General features: G+C 46.3%; 2 protein-coding genes across 2 annotated transcripts in view; both read left to right on the forward strand.

Moving 5' to 3' along the window:
• Window positions 1–206: 206 nt before the first annotated feature.
• Window positions 207–8609, forward strand: PLPBP (pyridoxal phosphate binding protein). Its single transcript, XM_088139133.1, has 8 exons — window positions 207–498; window positions 2648–2755; window positions 3573–3608; window positions 4103–4178; window positions 4824–4958; window positions 5478–5620; window positions 5720–5818; window positions 6604–8609. The coding sequence occupies exons 1-8, from the start codon at window positions 403–405 to the stop codon at window positions 6739–6741; spliced, it is 831 nt and encodes a 276-aa protein (XP_087995259.1). The 5' UTR covers window positions 207–402; the 3' UTR covers window positions 6742–8609.
• A 6390-nt stretch (window positions 8610–14999) lies between these two features.
• ADGRA2 (adhesion G protein-coupled receptor A2) overlaps window positions 15000–21830 on the forward strand; it is an 84519-nt gene continuing 77688 nt past the window's right edge. The window contains exon 1 of the mRNA XM_088139134.1: window positions 15000–15572. Coding sequence (XP_087995260.1) covers window positions 15340–15572 — 233 coding nt within the window. The 5' untranslated portion in view covers window positions 15000–15339. The remainder of the gene's footprint in view (window positions 15573–21830) is intronic.

Genomic DNA, 21830 nt, shown 5'->3' on the forward strand with positions numbered 1-21830 from the left:
CGCCGTCTTTACAACCCCGCCACGTGCAGCGCTGTCCGCGCACGCGCGTTCTCCACCCCACCGCCGTAGACCGGACTGCCCGCGTGCGAGCGCTGCACCCACGCCCGGAGCCCTCCTTGAGCGTGCCTGGGGTGCGCATGCGTGCTCGAGCCGCCAGGTCGCCCCCCCTCCCCTCCCCTCCCCTCCCCTCCCCCGCTTCCCCCTCCCGACCTTTCCCAAATGGCCGAAGCTAAGGGCCGGCCAGCCACTCTCGCCCCGCCTCCTTCCGGCCTCTCCCCCCAATCCCGCGGGTGAGGCGGGCGCGAGTTCGAGCGACGATTGGCCCCCGCCTGTGTGGCGGAAGCTGGCGCACGCGGGACGCCGGAGGGGCTGCGCGCAGAGGAAGGGGAGGCCTGGCGAGGAATGTGGGGAGCCGGCATGGCTGCCGGGGAAGGCCTGCCCCAGGTGCTCCGGGCGGTCCGGGAGCAGGTGCAGCAGGCGGCGGCCCGGAGGCCCCAGGTAGGGCGCCGCTGCGCGGGGGCGGGGTCAAAGGCCGGGGCCCCGCTCACGTTCGCGGGGTGCGTGTCGCCGAATCGGTGCTGCGCGCGGTCTTCGGAGGGACGGTTCGGCTCCCGCGCGGCCGGCGCTCTCCGCAGGCCGCCTCCGGTGCACGGGCGCCTTCCAGGGGCTGGGGCTCCACCGCTCGCCTAACCTCAGAGGCCACCCTGGCGGGAGGCGCCGTCCCCAACCTCTGGAGCCCTCCCGGGCGGGCAAGGCGGGCCAGCCGCGGTCCCTGAACGGGAGGCGGCGGCGGAGCCGGAGGAGGCCCTTCCCGACGCGCGCGGTGGACCGACCGCGGCTCCCTCCCTGGCCGCCCAGAGCAGGGCGAATATCTGTCTTCGCTCACCCGACTTGCAGAGGCGCCCGGGCGGCTGGCCCGAAGAGACGTAGCGCGCGCGAGATACAATCACAAACAGAATTAGTAGCTGCCTGGCTTGCAAGAAATAAAAGGCGTAAAATACACAACATAACGTCTTATTATTATTGTTATTAGCCGCGTGGCTTACAATAAAATACGTAAAATACGCAAAGGAAAATAAATCTTGGCTGGTGTGGGTCTTCCGGGCTGTGTGGCCGTGTTCTGGAAGTTTTGTTTCCTGACGTTTCGCCAGCACCTGTGACCGGCATCTTCAGAGGGCAGGAGCACAGACAGGAGCAGGGGCACAGAGAGAACTGCTCCTGTCTGTGCTCCTGCTGTCTGAAGATGCCGGAGGAAACAAAACTTCCAGAACACGGCCACACAGCCCGGAAGACCCACACCAGCCATCGTATTCCGGCCGTGAAAGCCTTCGACAATACACAGAAAATAAATCAGTTAATATAGGTATTCTTAATTTATTGTTAGCTGCATAGAGAGTGGCTAGGCTGATACCGGATTTAAATTGGGGTGTGGGGAGGGAAGGTAACCGACCTGCCTTCCGGTCTCTTCTTTCCCGAACTCACCCCAGTTGAAACCCAACATCTGCCTAGCCATTCTGTGCATCTGATGAAGCGAGAAAGCGTTTGCCTTTTAGCACAATTTGTTAGTTGGAGTCGTTAATCCCGAGCCTGACTCTCTAATAATACGTTCCGTTGTGTTCAATCTGACTCGTATCTGAGGATGCAGCGTCCTTTCCTCTGTGAAAACTTCCAGTGGATTTTAATGCGTTCTTTAAGGCGCTATAAGGCTGTTATTTTCACACATTATTCATCAGTATGGTGAGATAAAGTGAATATAGGACATCCCTGAAACCTTGGTTTTTCAGCAGGCTTGGAGATCTCAGAGAAACGGGAGCCTGCAAGATGGTTATGCTGTATGTAAGATACTGGTCCATTCTCCCGTGGTTGTAATTTTAATTTAATTTTTATTTGTATTTGTGTTTAACTGTTTTTAAAACTGTTGTTTTAATTGTTTTAACTGGTTGCTTATTGTATGCTGTCCAGAGTCACGTATGTGAGGTGGGCAGCTACAGTAGTCCTTGACTTACGACCATTCGTTTAGCAACCACTCAAAGTTCCGACAGCACTGGAAAAAGTGACTTATGACCAATCCTTGCACTTACAGCCATCGCAGTGTCCCTGCAGTCACGTGATCACAATTTAGGCACTTGGCAACTGTTGCAAATTTACAACAGTTGCAGCATCCTGCGGCCATGTAATTGCCATTTGTGACCTTCCCAGCTGGCTTCTGACAAGCACAGTCAGTGGGGAAGCTGTCAGGGAAGATCTCAAGTCACGGTCGCGTGATGTCTCGCTTAATGACTGCACTGCTTAATGATGAATTTTCCGGTTCCTACTGTGGTCATAAGTCAAGGACTACCTGTATATAAATCCAATAAATAAATAATATATGAATGTGCTTTGTTCCAGGAGTAAGCAATCTGGTCTTCTCCACATATTTTGGATTTCATTTACCACGAGCCATGGGCAACATTGCCATTGAACAAAGCTTCTGCAAGTTGTCCAAAATATGAAGGGAACCAGGTTGCCCACCTTTTGTTTGGAGATAGAAGTCATTATCTGATAGGTTTATTGATCTGCTGTGATTGCTGTCCTCGTTCCAGTTATCACGCTATGAGCAAACTTGTATGGACTTGCTCATCCTTTTTTTTTTCCTTTGCAAATGCAGAGCTTACCTACCATGCAGCCTCGCTTAGTGGCTGTCAGTAAAACAAAACCGGCAGAAATGGTCATTGAGGCTTACAACCATGGGCAGCGCAGTTTTGGAGAAAACTATGTGAGTACCTGGCTTAATCTAAGGTTGAAAGACAGGATGAGCCTCCTAGGACCCATCCTAATGACTTCTCCACGAACCTGTCTTCGGAGTTAGTTCATGTTAAATAAGGCTGAGCATTCCTCAAGCAAAGAAGAGAAAACGTGCATTCTGTACTAGCACATCTTAGCATATATTTTAACATAAGATCTGTGAGTTGCTTCAAGTAAGGTTGCTGGCTGACGCTTATTTTTCAGCTGCTTGGAGTATATATGTGCTCATTCACTGTTTCTTCCAGCAAAATGCAACCTCCTTTGAAAAAAGTGGAGGTGGCAAAAGCAGTTGAGATGGATCTGAGTGCTTTCCAACAGATATGAGAACTTTCTTTACGTTGCAGATGGAGGGGAAATCTTTATTGAGTGGAATGGAGAGCTTTGATTTGTGATTTATCTATCACTGTATAGTGGCGAGGATACACATGTCTAGTTAATTTGGTTTTTGTAATCCTAATAAATTAGCGTGGGCCAGTAGTATAAGGCACTGCACTTCTGTTGGATGTTATGTGTACAATGATGGTGCTGTATTCAGGACAATAATAATTTATAATTAATAATAGTTAATAATAATAATAATAAAAATAATAATAATAAATATAATAATAATAAGCAGGTGGGCACACAGTGCAATTTGGGCAGGAGCTTCTTCTCTTTCCTGTACTATACTTTTCATAATCCTCTTTTTCTTGCATTGCCTCACCTAAGAAGAATTCTACAGATGATTTGTGTAAAGTAAATGAAAGTAAACTTTGCAAATCTTAATTGGATATTTTTATTTTCTGTAGGTCCAAGAATTGTTAGAAAAAGCATCCGATTCCAGAGTAAGTAGGTTTATGTATATTTCTTAGATGAAATCTGCGAGTTGTCAATATCCTGATCAGTGTAGAACATACCACTCTTTGAATAAAATGACTACTCGTTTGTTCTGCAGAAGATTCCTCTCTACTGAAATTTTGCAGCTTGGTCTACGTCTAAATGAGAGATGATTTTGAACAAAGTGGTTCTTTTTCCTTGAGACCCCTAGTAATTTGAAATAATTTTCTCATCTGGACTGTTCTGGAATATGGCCAGGGGTTATTAACAGTAGCAGTTATGTGAAATTAAACACACACAACCATACCCATGTATTTTTTTAAGGCCTTGGTTGACATTTGTGTCTCTCTTTGAAAATAGGAATTATTTTGTGACTTTTAATCCTGTGTGCCTTTTATATGGTACTTTGCTTGAGAAAATCAAAGTATAAATACACAAATAAGTGTAAAACAATGCCATTTAGCTTCAAATCAGAATATCACACTCCTTGTCTCTACCTCAGATTCTTTCTTCCTGTCCGGAGATTAAATGGCATTTCATTGGCCACCTGCAGAAGAGTAATGTCAACAAGCTGATTGGTAATTATATCTGCTTTTAGTACTGATTTAAGAGATTGGGAAAAGCTTACCATAGCAAGACAGGCCTGTTCAATTTAACTGCATGTCTCACTGTTGCCTGTCTTTGTTTTGGAATTTCAGATAATGGCATTGGGTGTGTGAATTAGTTGTCTGAATAGGGGTGTTGAAATAAAGCATAGGAAGTGTTTGTGATCAGACTGCATTAGGCAAGGAGCAGGTCACTTTCCCCTTTCTTCTGTGGATACTCTCCAAGTCTTTCCAATCCCAGGAATTGCTGTCTTCAATTTTACATTTGGTGTCTTACTATATTTAATTATTTTGTGCCATCTATATAGAGGGTGCTTCATAAATGACTAACGTGACAGGTCTATCCAAGGGATTTTTAGAATTAGTGCAAGGAGATGGGTCCTGGGGAAATGCATTGCACCATGGATAGGCAGAGAACAAATACACAATTACTTCACTGAAATACTTTAGTCTAATTTGGTATATTTTAAGTGTCAGTGAGGGCAAGCCCTCTTCCACTTTCATAACTTACTAACCACTTAGTATTGAATCTAGGAATGACAGGGTATGTTTCTCAGCAGGGTCTGTCCAGCGTATGTCACAAATGATATTTGCTAAGATCCTTTTTTATTTGTTTAGTGGTGCCTAACCTATTTATGCTGGAAACAGTGGATTCCATTAAACTGGCAGACAAGGTGAATAGTTCCTGGCAGAAGAAGAGCTCTTCTGAAAAGCTAAAGATTATGGTGCAAGTGAACACCAGCGGAGAAACTAGTAAGTAGACCAGGTATTGTTCTTACACACATGAACATGATTTTGAGTCACAATAAGGTTTTGGCTGGTTTGTCAGGCTGCCTGTAAGGTAGAGAAACTCATTTTTGAGAACTTCCAATGTACACACTCAATGGCTGGAAAGGAGTGACATCTGACATTTTGCAGTGTTTGGCAGGATATCTGCAAGAGGCATGGGCCTGCAGGTGTCCATACACAGAACCTTAAAATATTTGGGTTTGAAATCACTTGGAAAACCTACACCCCAGCAACTTATTTTATGGGCTTCCCTTTACAGATAGCACACCAGTTGTGCTGAGGTGGTTAAACGGCCAGCGAATGGTCCCAAGGTCATTCTCCCTGAGTGTGGAGGAATGGTGTGTCAGTAGGACTTGTGATTTCAGTAGTCTTGGACAAGGAGTCCCTCCTATCCTAATTGTAAATGCATCTACGTCTTGCTGGAGGGTCTTCCTGCAAAGAACTCCATCCATGGAAAGTGCAATGGTGTGTTCTCTTGCATAGGTAAACATGGGCTTCCACCTGAGGAAGCAGTGACAACAGTGGAACATATCCTTCAAAAATGTCCCAACCTAGAATTCGTTGGCTTGATGACAATTGGAAGCTTTGGGCATGATCTCAGTCAGGGTCCCAATCCTGACTTCCAGGTGGGTGTGATCTTGAGAGATAATTCTTGTAGGCAAGGCTTGGCTTTTAAGGAAGAGATTGAGCTGTGTTCTCTCCCCCACCCGACCTCCTTTCTCCAGATGTTAACATCTCTGCGTCAAGAACTGTGTGAAAAACTCAATATCCCCATTGAAAAAGTTGAGCTGAGCATGGGGATGTCTACAGACTTTCAACATGCAGTAAGTCTGTTTGTCATCTTTGCCACAGATTATCAGAAACCTTTTTCTTTTCTTTTTGCTTTCTTTTCTCTTCTCTTTCTCTTTTCCTCTTGCCCAGTGAAGGATGCTAATAAAGGCTCTAGGTCAGCTTTCCTAACCTAGTACCCTCCTAATGTGTCATACTATAAATGAAAATAAGTAAATGAATTAACTCATTTCCAGCTAGCTGGAATGGTTTGTCTATTCCATTGTTATCTAAGGAACAGTTACACAGTGGAACCAGTTGGCCTAGAAAGCAGCAAGCGCTTTGTCTTTGGATTTATTCAAGCAAAAGCCAAGCACCAGCTGCTGCAATTTTTTACCCAGAACTGCTAGCAAGTGAACTTGGAGGGTTTTGGGGGACGCAAAGCATGTGATTTACCATTGTGCATCAATTACGATGGCCTCCAATCGTGCCCCTATAAATTAGCTTTGTATGCATTCAAAGTTTTGATTCATTCATTTTGATTGGCTTAGGTGTTTTCTACTGTTGCCTTTTGATCAGTGGTCCCGTGAGGCAGGCTGTCTCAGTTCTATCCCACCAGTTGCCTAAAACCAGTGTTTCTCAGCGGTAGCAAATAAGGGATATGAGGGCTTCAAAGCCCAGAATTATGACTTGCCAAGGTTGGGAATCCCCATTCTTAATCGAGGCTTTCCTAACAAAGAGCTCCAGACTCCTAGCTAAGGGAGAAAGAGGTTCTTCCAGTTCATGTCATGGACACTGCTGCTCCTAACAGTGGTTTTCCTCTCCCTTTAACTGTGCACAGATTGAAGTTGGATCTACCAATGTCAGAATTGGAAGCACAATCTTCGGAGAGCGCAGCTACCCCAACAAACCTTCTAGCGACAAGACCCAGAAGGAGGTCAAAGACAGACTGGAGAATTTGACAGTAAAGGAGAACTAATGGCAGGGAAAATCTGCTCAGATACCCAGGCACTTGACGCTTTGTGCTGACCGCAGCGGGGCACGAGCAGGTAACTGGTGGGTGTGGCAGGCACTTCAGCACCTGTACCTTTATTCTTGTATATCCATTGAGGTTGCATTTATAAAAAAACACAGCAGCACCTGTGGTTGACAAGCACTTCAGTACTTTAACTGCGGTGACTTTAAGGAGCTACCCTGGATAACCATTTGACTTAAGCCCTACTAGGTCTGGGCAGAACACCATTTCCAAGAGTGACCAGGACGCATTTCTCATCAGAGGCACGTTTCTGGTTTGCTTCCCCCTGAAGCAAGGTTGCCTTAGGGAAAGGTGATTCTCCACTCTCCCACTCTCAAAGCTTTTATGGGTCAACTTCTGTGCTTCATGGAGACCGAAGCATCCTTGCTCTCTTAATCTTTCAGAAAACCTGCTCAGCTTGAGTGGTTTGCTGAGTAGCACACGGGGGAAAGATGGGTAGGGATCCCCTTGTCCATTAACCTACCACTGCTTTTGAGATTTGGAAGAGGCTGGGGCTGAAATCGTTCTGAAAATCGCCACTGCCAACACTGATGATCAGCTCTTTGTTTTAGCATTTGCTCTATAAAGTAATGTCCCTTTTTCTTGCCCCTTTACTTGGATCAATTAAAGGTTGGAACGGTTCTGATAGGAAGCAGGATGGTCTGCTTGTAAAAGCCAAGAAACTCGCTGGCTCTGCTGCTAACGTGCAGGGTGATCTCAGCCAAATCACTTAACCGTGCTGTGCCTGGTCCCTATATGAGAAATGGGGCTGACCTACCTCACGGGGCAAATTGAGGGGTTGCTGGGTGAGAAACCCTTCTCCCTCGTTATCATCCTTCCATAGGAAAGGCAGGGCTGCAAAATGAAGCAGCCTTCAACAGAAAGCCAGCAACGATTTGCTCGCTTGTGCTCACACCCGTGATGAGACAGATGGAATTGCAAGACTGGAAACGGCACATGTGCAAATAATGGTTCTCCCGGGCAAACTATGGAATTTCTGCGTTTTAACGCCAAGCCCTCTCTTTGCAGATTTGGGGTCTGGAGTGTTAGGAAATAATGATGGGTTGTATCCCCCACTGTATATACTGTGCCCCCATCTTCAGAAAGTGCATCTTGACAAAACTCTTGTTGAAACAGAATGCATCACTAAAGATCTATCAGAGTATTCACCCTTCCTTCTGCAAACCCCAGTTGGTGAAAATGTTTACAGTGGAATCTGTTTTGTAACTCACATGTTGACAATCTACTTCAAGGCCTGGCCTCATGCTGTAAGTGATCTTAGTCCATGGTAGAAATATGTGTTAATTTTTTTTTAAAAAAAACATTCTTTCCTTTGTCCTCTGTAACAAAAAGCTTCTAGCTCTATGCATCTCTGGAGTAATTTAGTGGTGTGTCTTTGAGCCCTTTGTGATATAAAGCACATGCTTGACCTGCAGAAGGCTCCAGATTTAACCCCAGCACCCCAGTTAAAAAGGTAGCAGGTTATGGGACTGAACTGTACTTGAAATTTTCAACAGCCAGTAGCAATCTCAGAGTACATTGGACTTACCAGGTGAGACTGCCCGTCCACGTAAAAGCCAGTTTCCTTTGTCCTAATCGTGGGAATCCCTTGGTTGTTCACATCTTGGACACAATTCTAATATATAACTGCAAGATACAAAACATCCTGCCAGCCAGTGTTTTACAGTGTAGGTGCAGTGCTAAATGCAGTCCAAACTGACCCATCCCACTCCCTGATCTCCACAGTGTTTTCTTTGTCTTAAGAATAAAACCAGTTGTAGATCAAAATACTGTACTGGTTACTAAGCTATTAAAGATACATATATATTTTTTTTTCCTTTTCCTGTCCTGTGGTGTTGTGGATGCTTTGAGCAGAGATTGACACGCATCTGCTTGGATTTTTATTGCCATGTCCAGGCCCAAGACAGTTTTGTTCAGGTGTCTGGTGAGAACTGTGTAGATGTTCAGAAAGTGTGTTACTGGACCACCTTGCTCTAGGGGCAGTATCTGAAGATTTTCTATCAGTCTAGTGACTGGACCAAGCTAGACTAACATGGAGAAGGTGGGCAAGCAGGTGGTACTTTTGAAGACTGCCAAGAGGAAATCAGTAATGGATTGTCAGGTGCCCAGTGCTGTTAGACTTAAGATAGGAGTGAAAAAAGTGGCTTGCAAGCATCCTTTTTGTAGACCCATGAGGTCATACCGCTAAGACTGAGCTGGTCCCCAAACAATTATTTTTCACCTGTTGGGTTTTGGGAAACAAGGGGGCAATTGGGTGCCTTAAACCTTGCATTTTCCCCTTAACCTCACTCTCCATTTCCCAAACGGGTCCTGACCTCACCACATATTGTGTGGGTCATGGGCAGGCTATACAAAGCTTTGTGCGACTCACAAGCCCACAAATTCTTCATCCATCTGTCCTACAGAGGTTGTCAGTGCAAAGCAAAGTACAGCCTCTCAAGGAATCATGATGTCATCTTGGGGAGGAGCTTTAGATGGATATGTAATAGTTTCCCATCTTCTCCAAATTTCAAAGGAGAACATGTTTACGCTTGTATTCTTGCGTGCATGTGTATGAAAAAGCTGGGAAACTAGAATGAGAGGAGGCAGACACTAGGTGGCACCTTTTGCTAATTCTCAAAGAGCAAGAATGGAGTAGTTACGATGCTAACTCTATATTTCTGCCTCAAAAAGTGGAAGTATGGCAGAAAATTGAATCTCAAGTTTGCTTTTTTAAAGAGCTTTCGTACTTGATGTTCACTATGTATAGAGCACACATCCTTTGATAAGAATAAATTGTTTATGAGTGTTAAATACCTTACTTTTAACATGCCAAGCTAGAGTATTGGAGAATTTGCTTTACAACAGCTGCCATAAATAAAGTGAAATAACTGGAAAGCTAAAATGAATCAAGGTGTTCTTCAAATAATGGATCTTCAAAGCAATATCCTTCTTGCAACTGTGGAATGGTGCATTTATTTGGTATACTGAAAGCTACAGGCTAGTGAATTAGAAATAATAGTTCTGTAGAGATCCCACCATCCCCTGCTTTATTCTCATAACAACCCAGTGAGCTAGGTTGAAAGAGTGGTAGATCCAAGGAACCACAGTGAAGTTCATAGAGAAGAAGGAATTTGAACCCAGGTCACTTGGTTTTTCCAGTAGTAATGTATGGCTGTGAGAACTGGACCATAAAGAAGGCTGAGCGCCGAAGAATTGATGCCTTTGAACTGTGGTGCTGGAGAAGACTCTTAAGAGTCCCCTGGACTGCTAGGAGGTCAGACCAGTCAATCTTAAAGGAAATCAACCCTGATTGCTCATTGGAAGGGTTGATAATGAAGCTCAAGCTCAGATACTTTGGTCACCTAATGCGGAGAGAGAACTCTTTGGAAAAGACCCTGATGCTGGGAAAGATGGAAGGCAAAAGGAGAAGAAGACGGCAGAGGATGAGATGGTTAGATAGCATCACTGAAGCAATGAGCATGAAACTGAGCAAACTCAGGGAGGCAGTGAAGGACAGGAAGGCCTGGCGTGATATGGTTCATGGGGTCACGAAGAATCGGACACGACTTAACGACTGAACAACACCACCACCACCACTTGGGTGTTAGTTGGACACCACAACTATTATGGCAGAGGCAGGCTACATGGTGTCCTCTGGATGTTCTGAACTTCAGCTCCCGCCACAAAGGGATTGTGGGATTTGTGGTTCAAAATATCTGGAAGACCTCAGATGGGTCGTCCTTGCATTACCGAACAAGGGCTCTACTAAAGCTAAGAAAAATATCTGTGCCTCTTTGGTTCAAGAAACCTTCCTCAGGTGCCTTTTCAAGTTCAACCTCTAATGTTAGGAGGGATTTCTGGCCAACAAACCTGAAGGCACTAGATTGGAGAAAGCTGATTGAGGGGCATTCATTAATTCTATCAGTGTCTGTTGCACAAATGGCAGGAAAACAGTCCTTTTAAAGCCAAACCCGATAGGTTATTTCACCTATTTGCAACACTGGGTGTTAGGGTCTTCACCCCTGTTCGTACAACACACCATGCCTCAAACCATCAAAGTCATCTTTCTGCCTAGTGCAGCCTGTGCACTTATGATTTAGTGTGTCATGCAAACCCTGAAAAGAGGGTTAATTCAGGAAAGTCAAGATTAAGGTGATCATCCATACACAGCCTTTGATTGCAATCTTGTCCGTACATACTTAACAGTATTAATCTCTGTTAAATGCAGTACAACTTGATTCTCCTAGAAGGTGCCCAGAAGGCTGCTGCAAACATGTAGATTTCAACATGCCACAAAGCTGCAAAATAGAAGGGTGCATGTGTCTTAACAGGGCAACCACTGGTCTGCTGAAACATATTTCTTATTAGGCACAATTAGATGCTATTGGTTATGCAGAATGAATGCTGTTCTTACAAGGGAGCCAATCTATTGAAAGCAGTGGGGAAATGGGTAGAGCAAGAGCCAGCCTGATTTCTTCCACATCCTCCATAACCTGGCTGACATCGGGGGTAAGGCTTTGGGGAAAGAAAGACCACCTCCCTGCCCAGAAGGCCTGCCCACTCTCCCCTCCTTTGGCTGTAATTTCTTCTGGTTAATTAAAGGCTCCTATCCCTGAAAGATGGGGAAAACAACCTCAAAATGTATATTTAATGGCTCAAAGGTTCCTTCTGAGATCCTTTCCAGAGAGAGTATCTGCTACTTTGGATGTTTCTGAAGAGCATTTTTTTCACAGCCCAACGGCATGGCCGGGGGGCCACCCTGCTTGGGGCTACTGTGAGTTGTACTTCACAATATCTGGAGGGCCACACCTAGCCTTGACAAAGTAGTGATAACCTTTTAACATACTTCCCTGCTGTCTTTTTGAGGATGGGAAGCCCGTGGCGTCTTTCTGAAACTTTTTGGGAAGCATTGGGCTATGCGAGGCATAGGCTTGAAACCTTGTCAGGTTCCAAAGTCACCTTTGGAGTATTGTCAGCACCTTAGTCCCAAATAAATAAATAATAAACCCAGTTGTTTCGAGGGGAGAGGACTAATAAAGAGAGCCTCACCCTCTCTGCTTTTGACTGGATCCAGGAAACAAAAAAGGTGATTATTCCAGTTGCTGGATTAAACCAAGAAAAAATTCCTTGGGTTTAATTTCTTCAGGTTTCAAGAACGCACTTTGTCTGCCTTCAGCACGGAAGTGGAGAAACTGTTTATTCAGTGGCTATTAGGTTTCCTCTAGGAAAGCAATGCTGAAGCTGTTTTTATTGGCGGTAAGTTAGAAGGATTTGGGCTGTAATTCTTGCAGGGGCGGTCAGAAGCTGTGCTTGGGCAGTGCCACTTTCAACTACTAGTAAGTAGGGGCTCGTGTAACAGAATATTCCTCCCCTTTCAAAAGAAATAGGAAAACTGTATTTCGGGGGGGCACTCTCGTCCCCTCGGGCGGATGAGAAATGCCAAGAGGCCACTGGGAGGCTGTGCTTTCTGCCTTCTAGAAAGTCAGAGCAAGAGGAAATCAGTCTGGCCCCATCCATCACCCAGGGACAGGACAGCTGTTGCCATTCATATTTGTCCCGTCCCTTCCCTCCCCTCCCCTTCCCTTCCCTCCCCTTGCATTTTTCCCCCTTCTTTGCATAGACATTTCAAATCTATTAGAGACGGTGATCTTTCCATAACTGTACTTTGGTTAGGAATTACTTTTTCTTTTCAGGGTGTGTGTTTTAATGGCAGGGAGAAACCTTATGTCAAGAACTTGCTCCTGCAGAGAATTATCTTGTAAGATGGTGTGGTCCCCCACCCCCAGCAAAAGTAGCCCAGTTCAAAACACAAATTCCCCTCCTTGGGATGGCATTGCCACCTTTTCTGGGAGTGGATCTTGGTATATGAATAAACTCAGCATGGCTTCTGAACAGTCTAGCTACGAGGAATGCAAGTCCTCTTGATCATTGGGATGACAGATGTTATTCCAGCATCACGTTAAGTCACCTTTCTATTTACCTTCACCAAAGAATGGCTCCAAAGGCCTGGAATTATGTTTCCCTGGGACAGGCTCAAGAGGATTTGGAAGGAGTTGAAAGCTATATACCTCTATATACCTCTTCGTCTCTTTGGGAAGCTGTGTTTGAACTGAGATGTGGGTTTCAGATTTCACATCTCCATCTAGTTTGGATCTGTGGAGCTGACTTGTTTTGAGAAGTGATCCAACAGGAAACGGTGGAGCTGAGTGGAGTCTGGAAGGCCTGGGGTGAACATTTTGGAGACAGCCTGGCCAAACCAACATCTAGGATTTGGAGCCAGGAAAGGCCATTCTTGTTGGCTTGCAAGAATAGTTCCTTAGGATGTCATTTGGAGAGGAAAAGGCACGGATGTATTACTTTGGGTTAGACTGTGTTTTGAGAAGCTTGTGGAACACAAGCACCTACTTTTTCCCAAGTCTGACCACTGATCCAGCAGGCTGTACTTCTGAATCAAGTGGATTGTGATCTGTCAAAACTCCTGCAATAATGCGTATATCCTTAAGGTTCCACTGTTGTCACAACCCCACTCAAGTTATCATCTGAATGAACCGGAGAAAACTGTTCTGCGGGTGAGGGGGCAACATAGAAAGAGCATTAGCAAGCAGAGAAGGCAAAAGGCAGGATTTTTAAAAAATTAAAAACAAAATAATAAGGTATAGACTCTGTCACCTGAATTAAACCTACACTAAGGTTTCTTGGGTATTAATCAGCTCATTAATTCAATCTGTCTACCCAACAACTATTTTCAGAACGGCCACTGTTTGTAGAGATCATCAAAGTTTGCACTGCCATATATTTAATTTCTCTTTAAGCTCTTTTCCACACACACACACACCCAGTCATCCATAATCTGTGGACATAGCTTCCTTTTTCAAGATAAGATTTCATGTATCCAATTCAGTGAGCTGAAGCCCATACAAGCTTATATTAAGTTTTCAAGGTGTTGCAAGACACGGTAGTTTTTCAAGAAACTGCAAAAGGCTTTGTTGAAAGAGGCCTCTTTGGCACTCCTGGAAGTCAGCAAGTTGTGAAGGGCTAAGGGAGTCAAATCCAGATTGATGTAAGGCAGCGTTTTTCAAACTTGGCAACTTTAAGATGTGTGGACACTGGCTGGGGAATTCTGGGAGTTGACGTCCACACATCTTAAAGTTGCCAAGTTTGAAAAACAGTGATGTGAGGTCTGTTGTGCAGATGCAACTGTTGCACCCCTAAGGAGAATGGACATCCAGTTCTGCATTCGGCAGAGCAAGTTTGACACTCAGTTCAACATCTAGCATTCAGTCCTCGGCATGTCCACCCAGGCAGGGAAAGAATCGCATCTAATACTTGGAGAGACTGTCACCAGCCAGCGTTGGCAATCCTGGTTTCGATCAGAAGCATACAATTTTGCCTGAAGGCCGCATCGATGTTAGGTGGCATGTCAAAAGCTGCAATCCAAAAGTGGGCAGGACCTGGTCCTGTTTGGGAGGGTGGTTTGGGGGGGGGCGGCTTCTAAGGGGTGAAATTAGCATTCCAAGCTCCCGCAAGGCTTCAGGTCCCCCAGCGGCCTCCCAACGGTCACAAAACTGCGTAAAACTTAAGAGGATTAAAATGTGGGGCCCCCGCTACCCTGGCAAAGCATCGAGGGCCACCTTAACGATGTGAAGGGACCTCATGCCCCTTTACGTGGAGGACCCAAAGATCCCCCAGGAGGCAGATCCAGACTTCCAAATGCCAGAGGAGTCGATTGATAGACGCCCAGCGCGGGGCCCCCAAAGCAGCACAATCGTCAGGCAACCAAAATACACAACCCAGCCTGCGATTGACTTCGTGGCCCTGAACCCGAAGCCGACGCGTGGCAGGCAAAACCCGCGGAAGACGACGCGGGATTGAGCGCTTCTGAGGGCATCTCCCGGCGGACTATTTGCTCAGCCCTCCAGAAAGCTGCTTTTAGTCTATCCGCCCCGAGCCGCGCTCAAAGGCAAATCGCAAATGACAAGCGGAGTTCAGCGGGGACGGGCGCGAAGCCTCAACAGCTGTGCGAAACTCCCGTGGATGCAGCGGGGGAGCGGAGAGGGAACTCCTTGGCTCCCCGCGGTTAACCCCGCAAGCCCTGCTTTCGGTCCAAGCCGCTCGCCCCCTCGGCTCCAGTTCGGCGACGGCGGCCGAGAGCCAGCGCCAAGAGGCAGGCGCTAGGGCCCCGCCGTGGCCGGGAACCGGGCTGGCCGGGCGGGCGAGGGGAGGGACCCGTCTCACGGCAGCCCCAGCCGCGCGATCCAACCCTTGCGGAGCAGCCCGGCCGCCGGACATCCTCGCCGAGCCCAGCGCCAGTCCTCCCGGCCATGCGAGGCGCAGCCCCGGCGGGGGCAGCCCAGCTCCGGGCACGCTACGCGGCTCGGCCGGGGCTGCCTTCGGGGCGGGCGTGACGGCCGGGGAAAGAGCCTGCGGAGCTGGGCGGACGCTCCCTGGCGCGCCTGCCGGAGCTGCCGAGGTGCCCGGGCGCGCCGGACGCCGAGGGCTGCCGGGCAGGGCAGGGCAGGCAGGGCAGGGCAGGGCGCGGCGGACGACGATGGGCTGAGGATGGGCTGGGCGCCTCCGCCGTCGAGGATGCTCTGGACGGGCGCCCTGCTCCTGCTGGCGGCGCTGTGGGGCGCGGGCGGGGCGCGCAGTTGCCCCCTCCAGCTGCGCGGCTGCAAGTGTGTGGGCGAGAGGCCGAAGGGGCTGGCCCCGGCCAGGAAGCGGGTCAGCTGCAGCGGCGAGGAGCTGAGGGAGCCGCCGGCGCCGCGCTTGCTGCCCAACGACACCGTCACCCTGTGAGTAGCGCGGGCGAGGCTTGGGCAGGGGTGGAAGGGGCGGGGACAGCTGATCCCGCCGTTCCTGGGGCTCTGCACGCGCTCAGAGGCTGCCCGCGCGACGCTAAGGCGCCCCCCTCCTCGCAGCCGTCGCGGCGGCGGAGCACGCTCTGTACGTGCTCAGAGGCTTACTCTCGGCTGTATCTGGCGGGGGTGGGCTTTCCTGTCCTGTAACCCCGGGGCTTGAAATATAGGGAAGTGGTGGGGAGGGAGCGGGCTTCAGCAAAGCCACGAGCCCCGCCCCGACGGACGGCGCACGGGAGTCAGATGGCGATAGTCGCTGATCGACGCTGTCGTACAAGGGCAGCGAAGGGGAAGGGTGTATCCTGAGACCCTTCCCGGCTCTGGGGCATCCGCCAGTGGTTCAGTCGCTAATGACGCAGGATGTAGTCATTCGGCACCCTGGCTGGATTTGCCCGGCACGTCCCACGGGGCTGGATCCTGCTGGTTGTGGGAACCAGCCACTCTAACACGATAATCCTGTAAACCGAGGTCATATGTGCTTTGCCTGGCTAATACGTTATGTGAGTCTGAGGGACCGTGGTTTTGATAACCTGGATTTAGAGGTTAGCAAATTGTGCGAATCTATCCAGTAAGTAATCTGCTGGAATGCAAAGAAAGTCCTGTCTCCTTGCGAACACATGGAAATGACTGTAAGTTCATGGGAGTTGTAGTCCAGAACAGTTGGAGGATGTCTCAGCTTAGGAGAGGTTGATTCAAGTATTTATGAATTAGATGCCGTTTTATCAGACGTGTCAAGCACTGTCTTAAGCGCACATGTTAAGGAGCCTTGAATTGGGCGAGGTGGCCCGACAGATGGCTGTACACGTGTCTTCACGTTAAAATGCTGCAGTCCAGCCTTGCAGAGTTGCAGGGGAGGGGAGAATCCGATTCTGTGAATCCTAGACATCTGCCTCCCAACCCTGCATGGCTGAGGACTTAGATGGGAGAAGGAAAACTCTGCGAAGAAGTCAAGACAAGTGGGGGCACCCCTTGTATATTTGGAGAGTTAACGTAATAGTCCCGATTTGCATGGTTTCGTTTTTCCATTCCCTCCCACAGTTGGCTGCTGCCCCGCAATTCTGCGCATGCGTCTATAAATCTGCCCACTTCGGCTATTTTGTCCATCCAAGGAAGTCAATCGATTCCACTAATGCTATAATCAATGTGTTTCCCAGAGGTATTTTTCCCACTGTGGCCAAAGAACCCCGTTTGGCAGATTGCCACTCTGCACGTGTGCCAGAAGGCGCCGGACAGCTGCTTTTCACGTTGCAGTGCTGGGGGCTGGGGTGGGCTGGGGTGGGCTGGAGGGGAGGCAGATGGGCTGAGTGGAACCGTTTCGAGCCTGGGAAAGGTTGCAATGATTACTGGTCATGAATGAGTTGGATTAATAGAACTGGAAACATTGTTACCCTGGTTTGCCTGAAAGAATTTAGGAAAAACAAAACTGGGGAAGGAAATGGTAAAAAGTTAAATAACTTGTCAGTGCATTATGAGAATTACAAATATGAGCATCTATAGAAGTAATAGTAACCTTATTAGGAGAATCAGCAATACAGTTTTAAGTATGTTGACTTAATACTCTGGCAGAGTTGAAAGCCCTTCTTTCTCATTATGTGTTTAAGATGAACCGCATTGGATTTTGCCATCAATGTATTAATCAATAAAGTACTGTACAAAGAGAATAAAATGCTATTTGAAGTGATTGGTGTAAGCATGAAGCAACCCCATTGCATTTAATGGTTGGTCTGTGTAAGAAAAAGGTTAGGATTTACTGTATGGAATTCCAGCATCCTGGACGCTTTTCCCCTTACTTTAATCCAGAGTTGGCAAAATGTGTCCCTCCAGATGTTGCTCAGCTCCAACCCCTGCATTTCTCCCTGTTGGCTTTGACTGATGGAAATTGGAGTTCAACAACACCTAGAAGGCCACATCTGAGTCTAAACGGGCATGCAGTCTCCTCCCCCCCAGGAACACAGCACTCTGCACATGTTCAGAGCTATTTTGACATTGTTCCATACAATGTTTTGCTGGAGTTTAAGTCCGGTTCCAACTCTTGCAGACTTGCATCAGGACTGTAGACTGGCAGCTCTGAAGACAAGTCTGCCTCTTCTCTGGAGTGTTTGAGAAAAGTTTAAAAACATATTTTTTATAGCTTAGCCTTCTGCCTGAAGCAATGTTAGGATTTTGCTTGCAGCTTTTAATAATGATGCCCCATATCCTGGGTTATTCCTTGATTATACATTAGCTTGGATGCTGTGATGATTTTTTAAATTATTTTAGATGGTCTCTATTGTGTTATATTTGATATAGTGCCTGTTTATTTTTGAGTTGGTTACAATTTGCAGGAGTTACTGAACTGGCACGGGTCAGCTCTCATAGGAGCATGTAGTACGGAAATAAATTAAGGAAATAAATAAATGGATGAACTATGGTAAATTTCATCAGTCCTGCCACCACTGCAGGATACTGGCCCTGTGTATATACAGTATGCACTTGACCCAGATGCACATCATCTAATCCCAGTTCATTTGACAGCCCATGGAGTATTAGATAAAGCTTAACACAGAATCAGAGTTTTGGGAGACATTGAGGGTCATTTAAGCCATCCTATGTGGCTGAGAGTTAATTTGAAACTCCCCAGTTGTAGGCTGATATCTTAATCATTTTATACCACTTGTTCTAGCTAAAGGAAATGTGTCCCTCTGCCCTCCCCCTGGTCTTTTCCTTAATTTTTTTTCCACATCCAAATTTTTTTTGGGGGGGGAAACTCCCCCTATTTGCTGTTAACTCTTTGGATGATCTCATTTTGGATAAACGACAGGCATTCTGAAAACGTGTGTGTGTATATACATATATATATATTTCTTTATATATTGCAGAGGTGGCAATCCAATGTCTTGATGTAAACTCTCCCCTGCTTCTGATGGACTTATTTGGCTCCCCAAACACCCTCCTTGTTTGCCACCGCAATTCACTGTTGCAGTTTCAAGTATCTAGCCACCTTGGGGTGGGTCGAAGGGGGAGGCCATCACTGCATTTAAAATGTTCGATAATGGATCATTACACTGTCCCAGAAAGTGTGGCTGCCAACGCCAGCTATGTGCATGGAGCACTTGGACCATGCTTAGAAATTACGCTTTTATATTTTGGCTCCTTCCCTGTTGAAATCCAATGAGTGTCCAAAGAACACGATTCTTGCTTCTTCTTGCAAAAACTGGGAAGGCTGGGGAGGGCGAGCAGCCTTCTTTCCTAAAACTCTAACTTTTGTGCCAATTTTCTTTTAATGGAGGAAAGAGAGCTTATGCCAGCGGGTCCCCTTGTGTGCTTATTTTCAGTGCATTTGTAACCTTCAAGGGAAATATCACAGCTGACTTCTGGCACCAGACAGCCAACTCAGCTTGATGCATCGAAAGTTAAACCATTCAGGAGCAGAACTTGGAAAGCGGGGAGAGATTCCTGACGTTCTCAGATTGCTAATGAGGCTGCAGGATTCAAACAAGACTCCAACTTATATAGTGGGATGTTAGGATGGAGTCTGTAAAATTGGATCCTGGCTCAACGGGACATCCAGAAGCCTCTTCCTGAAACAAAAATGCTCTCCGTGCCAGATGTGATGTAAAGCTTGGTTAAGAATAGGGTTTTATCTCAACCCTTGGCATAGTTTCTGCGCAGGATTGCATTGCCTGGAGCACAGCAGTTTTTAAAGCAAAGTGGCCTCCCTTCAGATCTTCACGTTCAGCTCTGCTGTGGTTCTTTGTGGCTTCTGGTCCTTCTCCTTTTCATTTCATCTTTCCAACAGAAAGGCCTTCTGAACCATTGGTGAAAGTTTAGCTCAGTCAAGGAGTCTTTCTGTAGACAAGTAAAATGGTGTTTAGCTCTAAGGCTATATTCCTACTCTGGAATTTGCCTTGCAACTTTTCAAGTTTTCCCCCCTTAAGAGGCCTTGGTGTTTCTGTCTCATTTGCAGGATGGTGAAGAATTGCTTTTCGATTTGTCTTCGAGATGGTTTTGAGCTGACTTTATTACGAAGTGGCAAAGGATGCTACTTCTGGCACGTTTTTTGTTACCTCCTGTCGCCCTCAAGCTTTCCTGGCTGATCACATTTCTCCACCTGAAAAAGCTGTGCTATTTCCTTGGGATTTAATGGAAGTGTAGGAAGCCAGGGAGGCTGAAATGATATTATGAAATACAGGCAATTCCCATATATTCTTTGGCCACCTAATAATTAAATAAGGGCAAGAAGACTCCACCCCCATTTCTCTTAAACACAGACAGATACACGCGCACACACACACACACACACTCCCCTCTTCCTTTTCCTCCAATCAAAGGAGAACAGCTGGGGAAAAATGCAAGAGACATTTTTGGCACTGTACAAAATTCTTTTCCATATCAGAAATAAGTAAGCCCCATTAAACTCAAGCTGTGTTAGAACATGAGCAGAATGTTCAGGAATTTAAAAAGTCATCAGATAACCAAGTTTGGATCAGTGTTTTAGTTCAGGAGGCACAAGTCAAATCAGCTAGTACTGGAATTTGCACAGATTAAATTCCTCCAGCATCCTTGGAGGTCAGGGGTTGTCCTTAACATTTTGGACAAAAGTAAGCACACAAAATGAGTGGGACCTAGGATCTCTTTTTTCCTGTTTTTTTTTTGGGGGGGGGGGGAATGAGATATCCATTGTTTTAAGCCTGTTTCAAGATTTATGTGGCAGTCTTTGTGTGTTTTCTACATCAGCTTGAAGGCAAATGGTGCATCAGATTTTTGGTAATTATAATAACAGGGGCTCTGGATACCACTGAAGAGGGATTTGAGGCCTGCAAGTTCTCCAGTGCCCACCCCTGTCTAGGTTAATAACTTTTAAAAGTTTGAAATTGCTTTGGGGAAGTTGACAGTTCACTGAAGCTTATTTCCAAGTCAGTGTACTTGGGCTTGCATTCATTCATTACATCCAAGCATTTCAAGATGCTTAAATTAGGGTTTATATCTCTTGTGTTGGCATATGATTTTTATCTTGTAGGCTGGCTTAGACAACCTTTTCATATTCTTAAAAATAGCAGCTTCAGTCCAAAGATGACATGAGAAAAGAAAGAATGAAGGAAAGAAAGAAAGAAAGAGAAAAAGAAAAAGAAAAAAAGAAAAAGAAAAAGAAAAAGAAAGCAAGCTCGTTTGTGTGTTGCTCAGAACTGAGCATCCATTTATATGGTGCAAGGGGCCAGGTGGCTGTCTGCCTTCTGCTGTGTTCCTGGTTCCTTGTGTGTGTTTGCAAGATTTTGGCATGTTCTTTGAAAACACATCTGCACTGATGCTCCTGCAATCCATATAGGGCCCCTCATTAATCCAGTGCTGGTAGACTCTGTGTGGAACTCTGCATGGAACACGAAGCACATTGTTCCCTTCTCTGGCTTCTTATAGGTTCTTGAGCATTTAAAATATCAGGGCAGTTTATCCCACGCGTGTGCAGAAGAATCCACAGGACAGGAACACTAACTTACAGATTTGTTCATGCATAAGAAATTGCACTTCCAGTGAATGAGCTTTTCTAACCCCCACTACCCAAAGTAACCTTCCTTCTTTGGCTATTGGCATTTGGAGGTATATTGCCTCAGAGTATGGAGGCTTAATTTTCATTTCTGATATTTTCCTGATAATTTGTATCCTTGGTGGTGCCTTTGAAGGCTTTTGGAAAGTTCTACAAACCCAGTCGACAAACACAAATTTAAAAGGGAAGGGTGTGAGTTTTATTTACTGATTATGGCTAACTGATGGGAATTGCAACAACATTTCACAATGCCAAATGTTCCTGTCTTGGATGGCAGTCAGTCAGCCTTGCCCTTTTCAAGGATATTCCATTCCATTACCCAGTGGGCATGCTTGTTCTTCAAATAGCTTTTCTTTTGGAGGGGGTGGGTGGGAAATCCCTTTAGGAAATACCAGGTTCCTTCACAGCCCATTTTTCCATCCATTTCTGCTGATTTGGGACATTAATTCCCACTCTTAGATAACAAGATGGATAATATTAGTAAGTCAACTAATTAGCATTCGGGCTAGATATTTGGTGCCTTTTCTTGAGTACAAGATGAGATTATTTCCTAAAACGTTTATTTAGGCTCTGGGTTTTATTACTGTATTGAAAAAAAAGCTAAGAACGCTGCTGATTCAACAGTCTCTCTGTCACTCAGCAGCGTTTTTCAACTCTATTCAGAATGCCAGTAT

Source organism: Python bivittatus, unplaced genomic scaffold (assembly GCF_059951505.1).
Source record: "Python bivittatus isolate LINGU-HERP-01145 unplaced genomic scaffold, Pbiv_v1 ctg000320_np1212, whole genome shotgun sequence".
NCBI lineage: Eukaryota > Metazoa > Chordata > Lepidosauria > Squamata > Pythonidae > Python > Python bivittatus.

What these genes read in the sequence shown, in the direction of transcription:
- PLPBP (XM_088139133.1), top strand. Translation starts at nt 403, where the DNA reads ATGTGGGGAGCCGGCATGGCTGCCGGGGAAGGCCTGCCCCAGGTGCTC. An exon ending in CGGCGGCCCGGAGGCCCCAG is followed by an intron (nt 499 to 2,647) that starts GTAGGGCGCCGC and finishes TTGCAAATGCAG; the next exon opens with AGCTTACCTACCATGCAGCC. An exon ending in TAATGTCAACAAGCTGATTG is followed by an intron (nt 4,179 to 4,823) that starts GTAATTATATCT and finishes TTATTTGTTTAG; the next exon opens with TGGTGCCTAACCTATTTATG.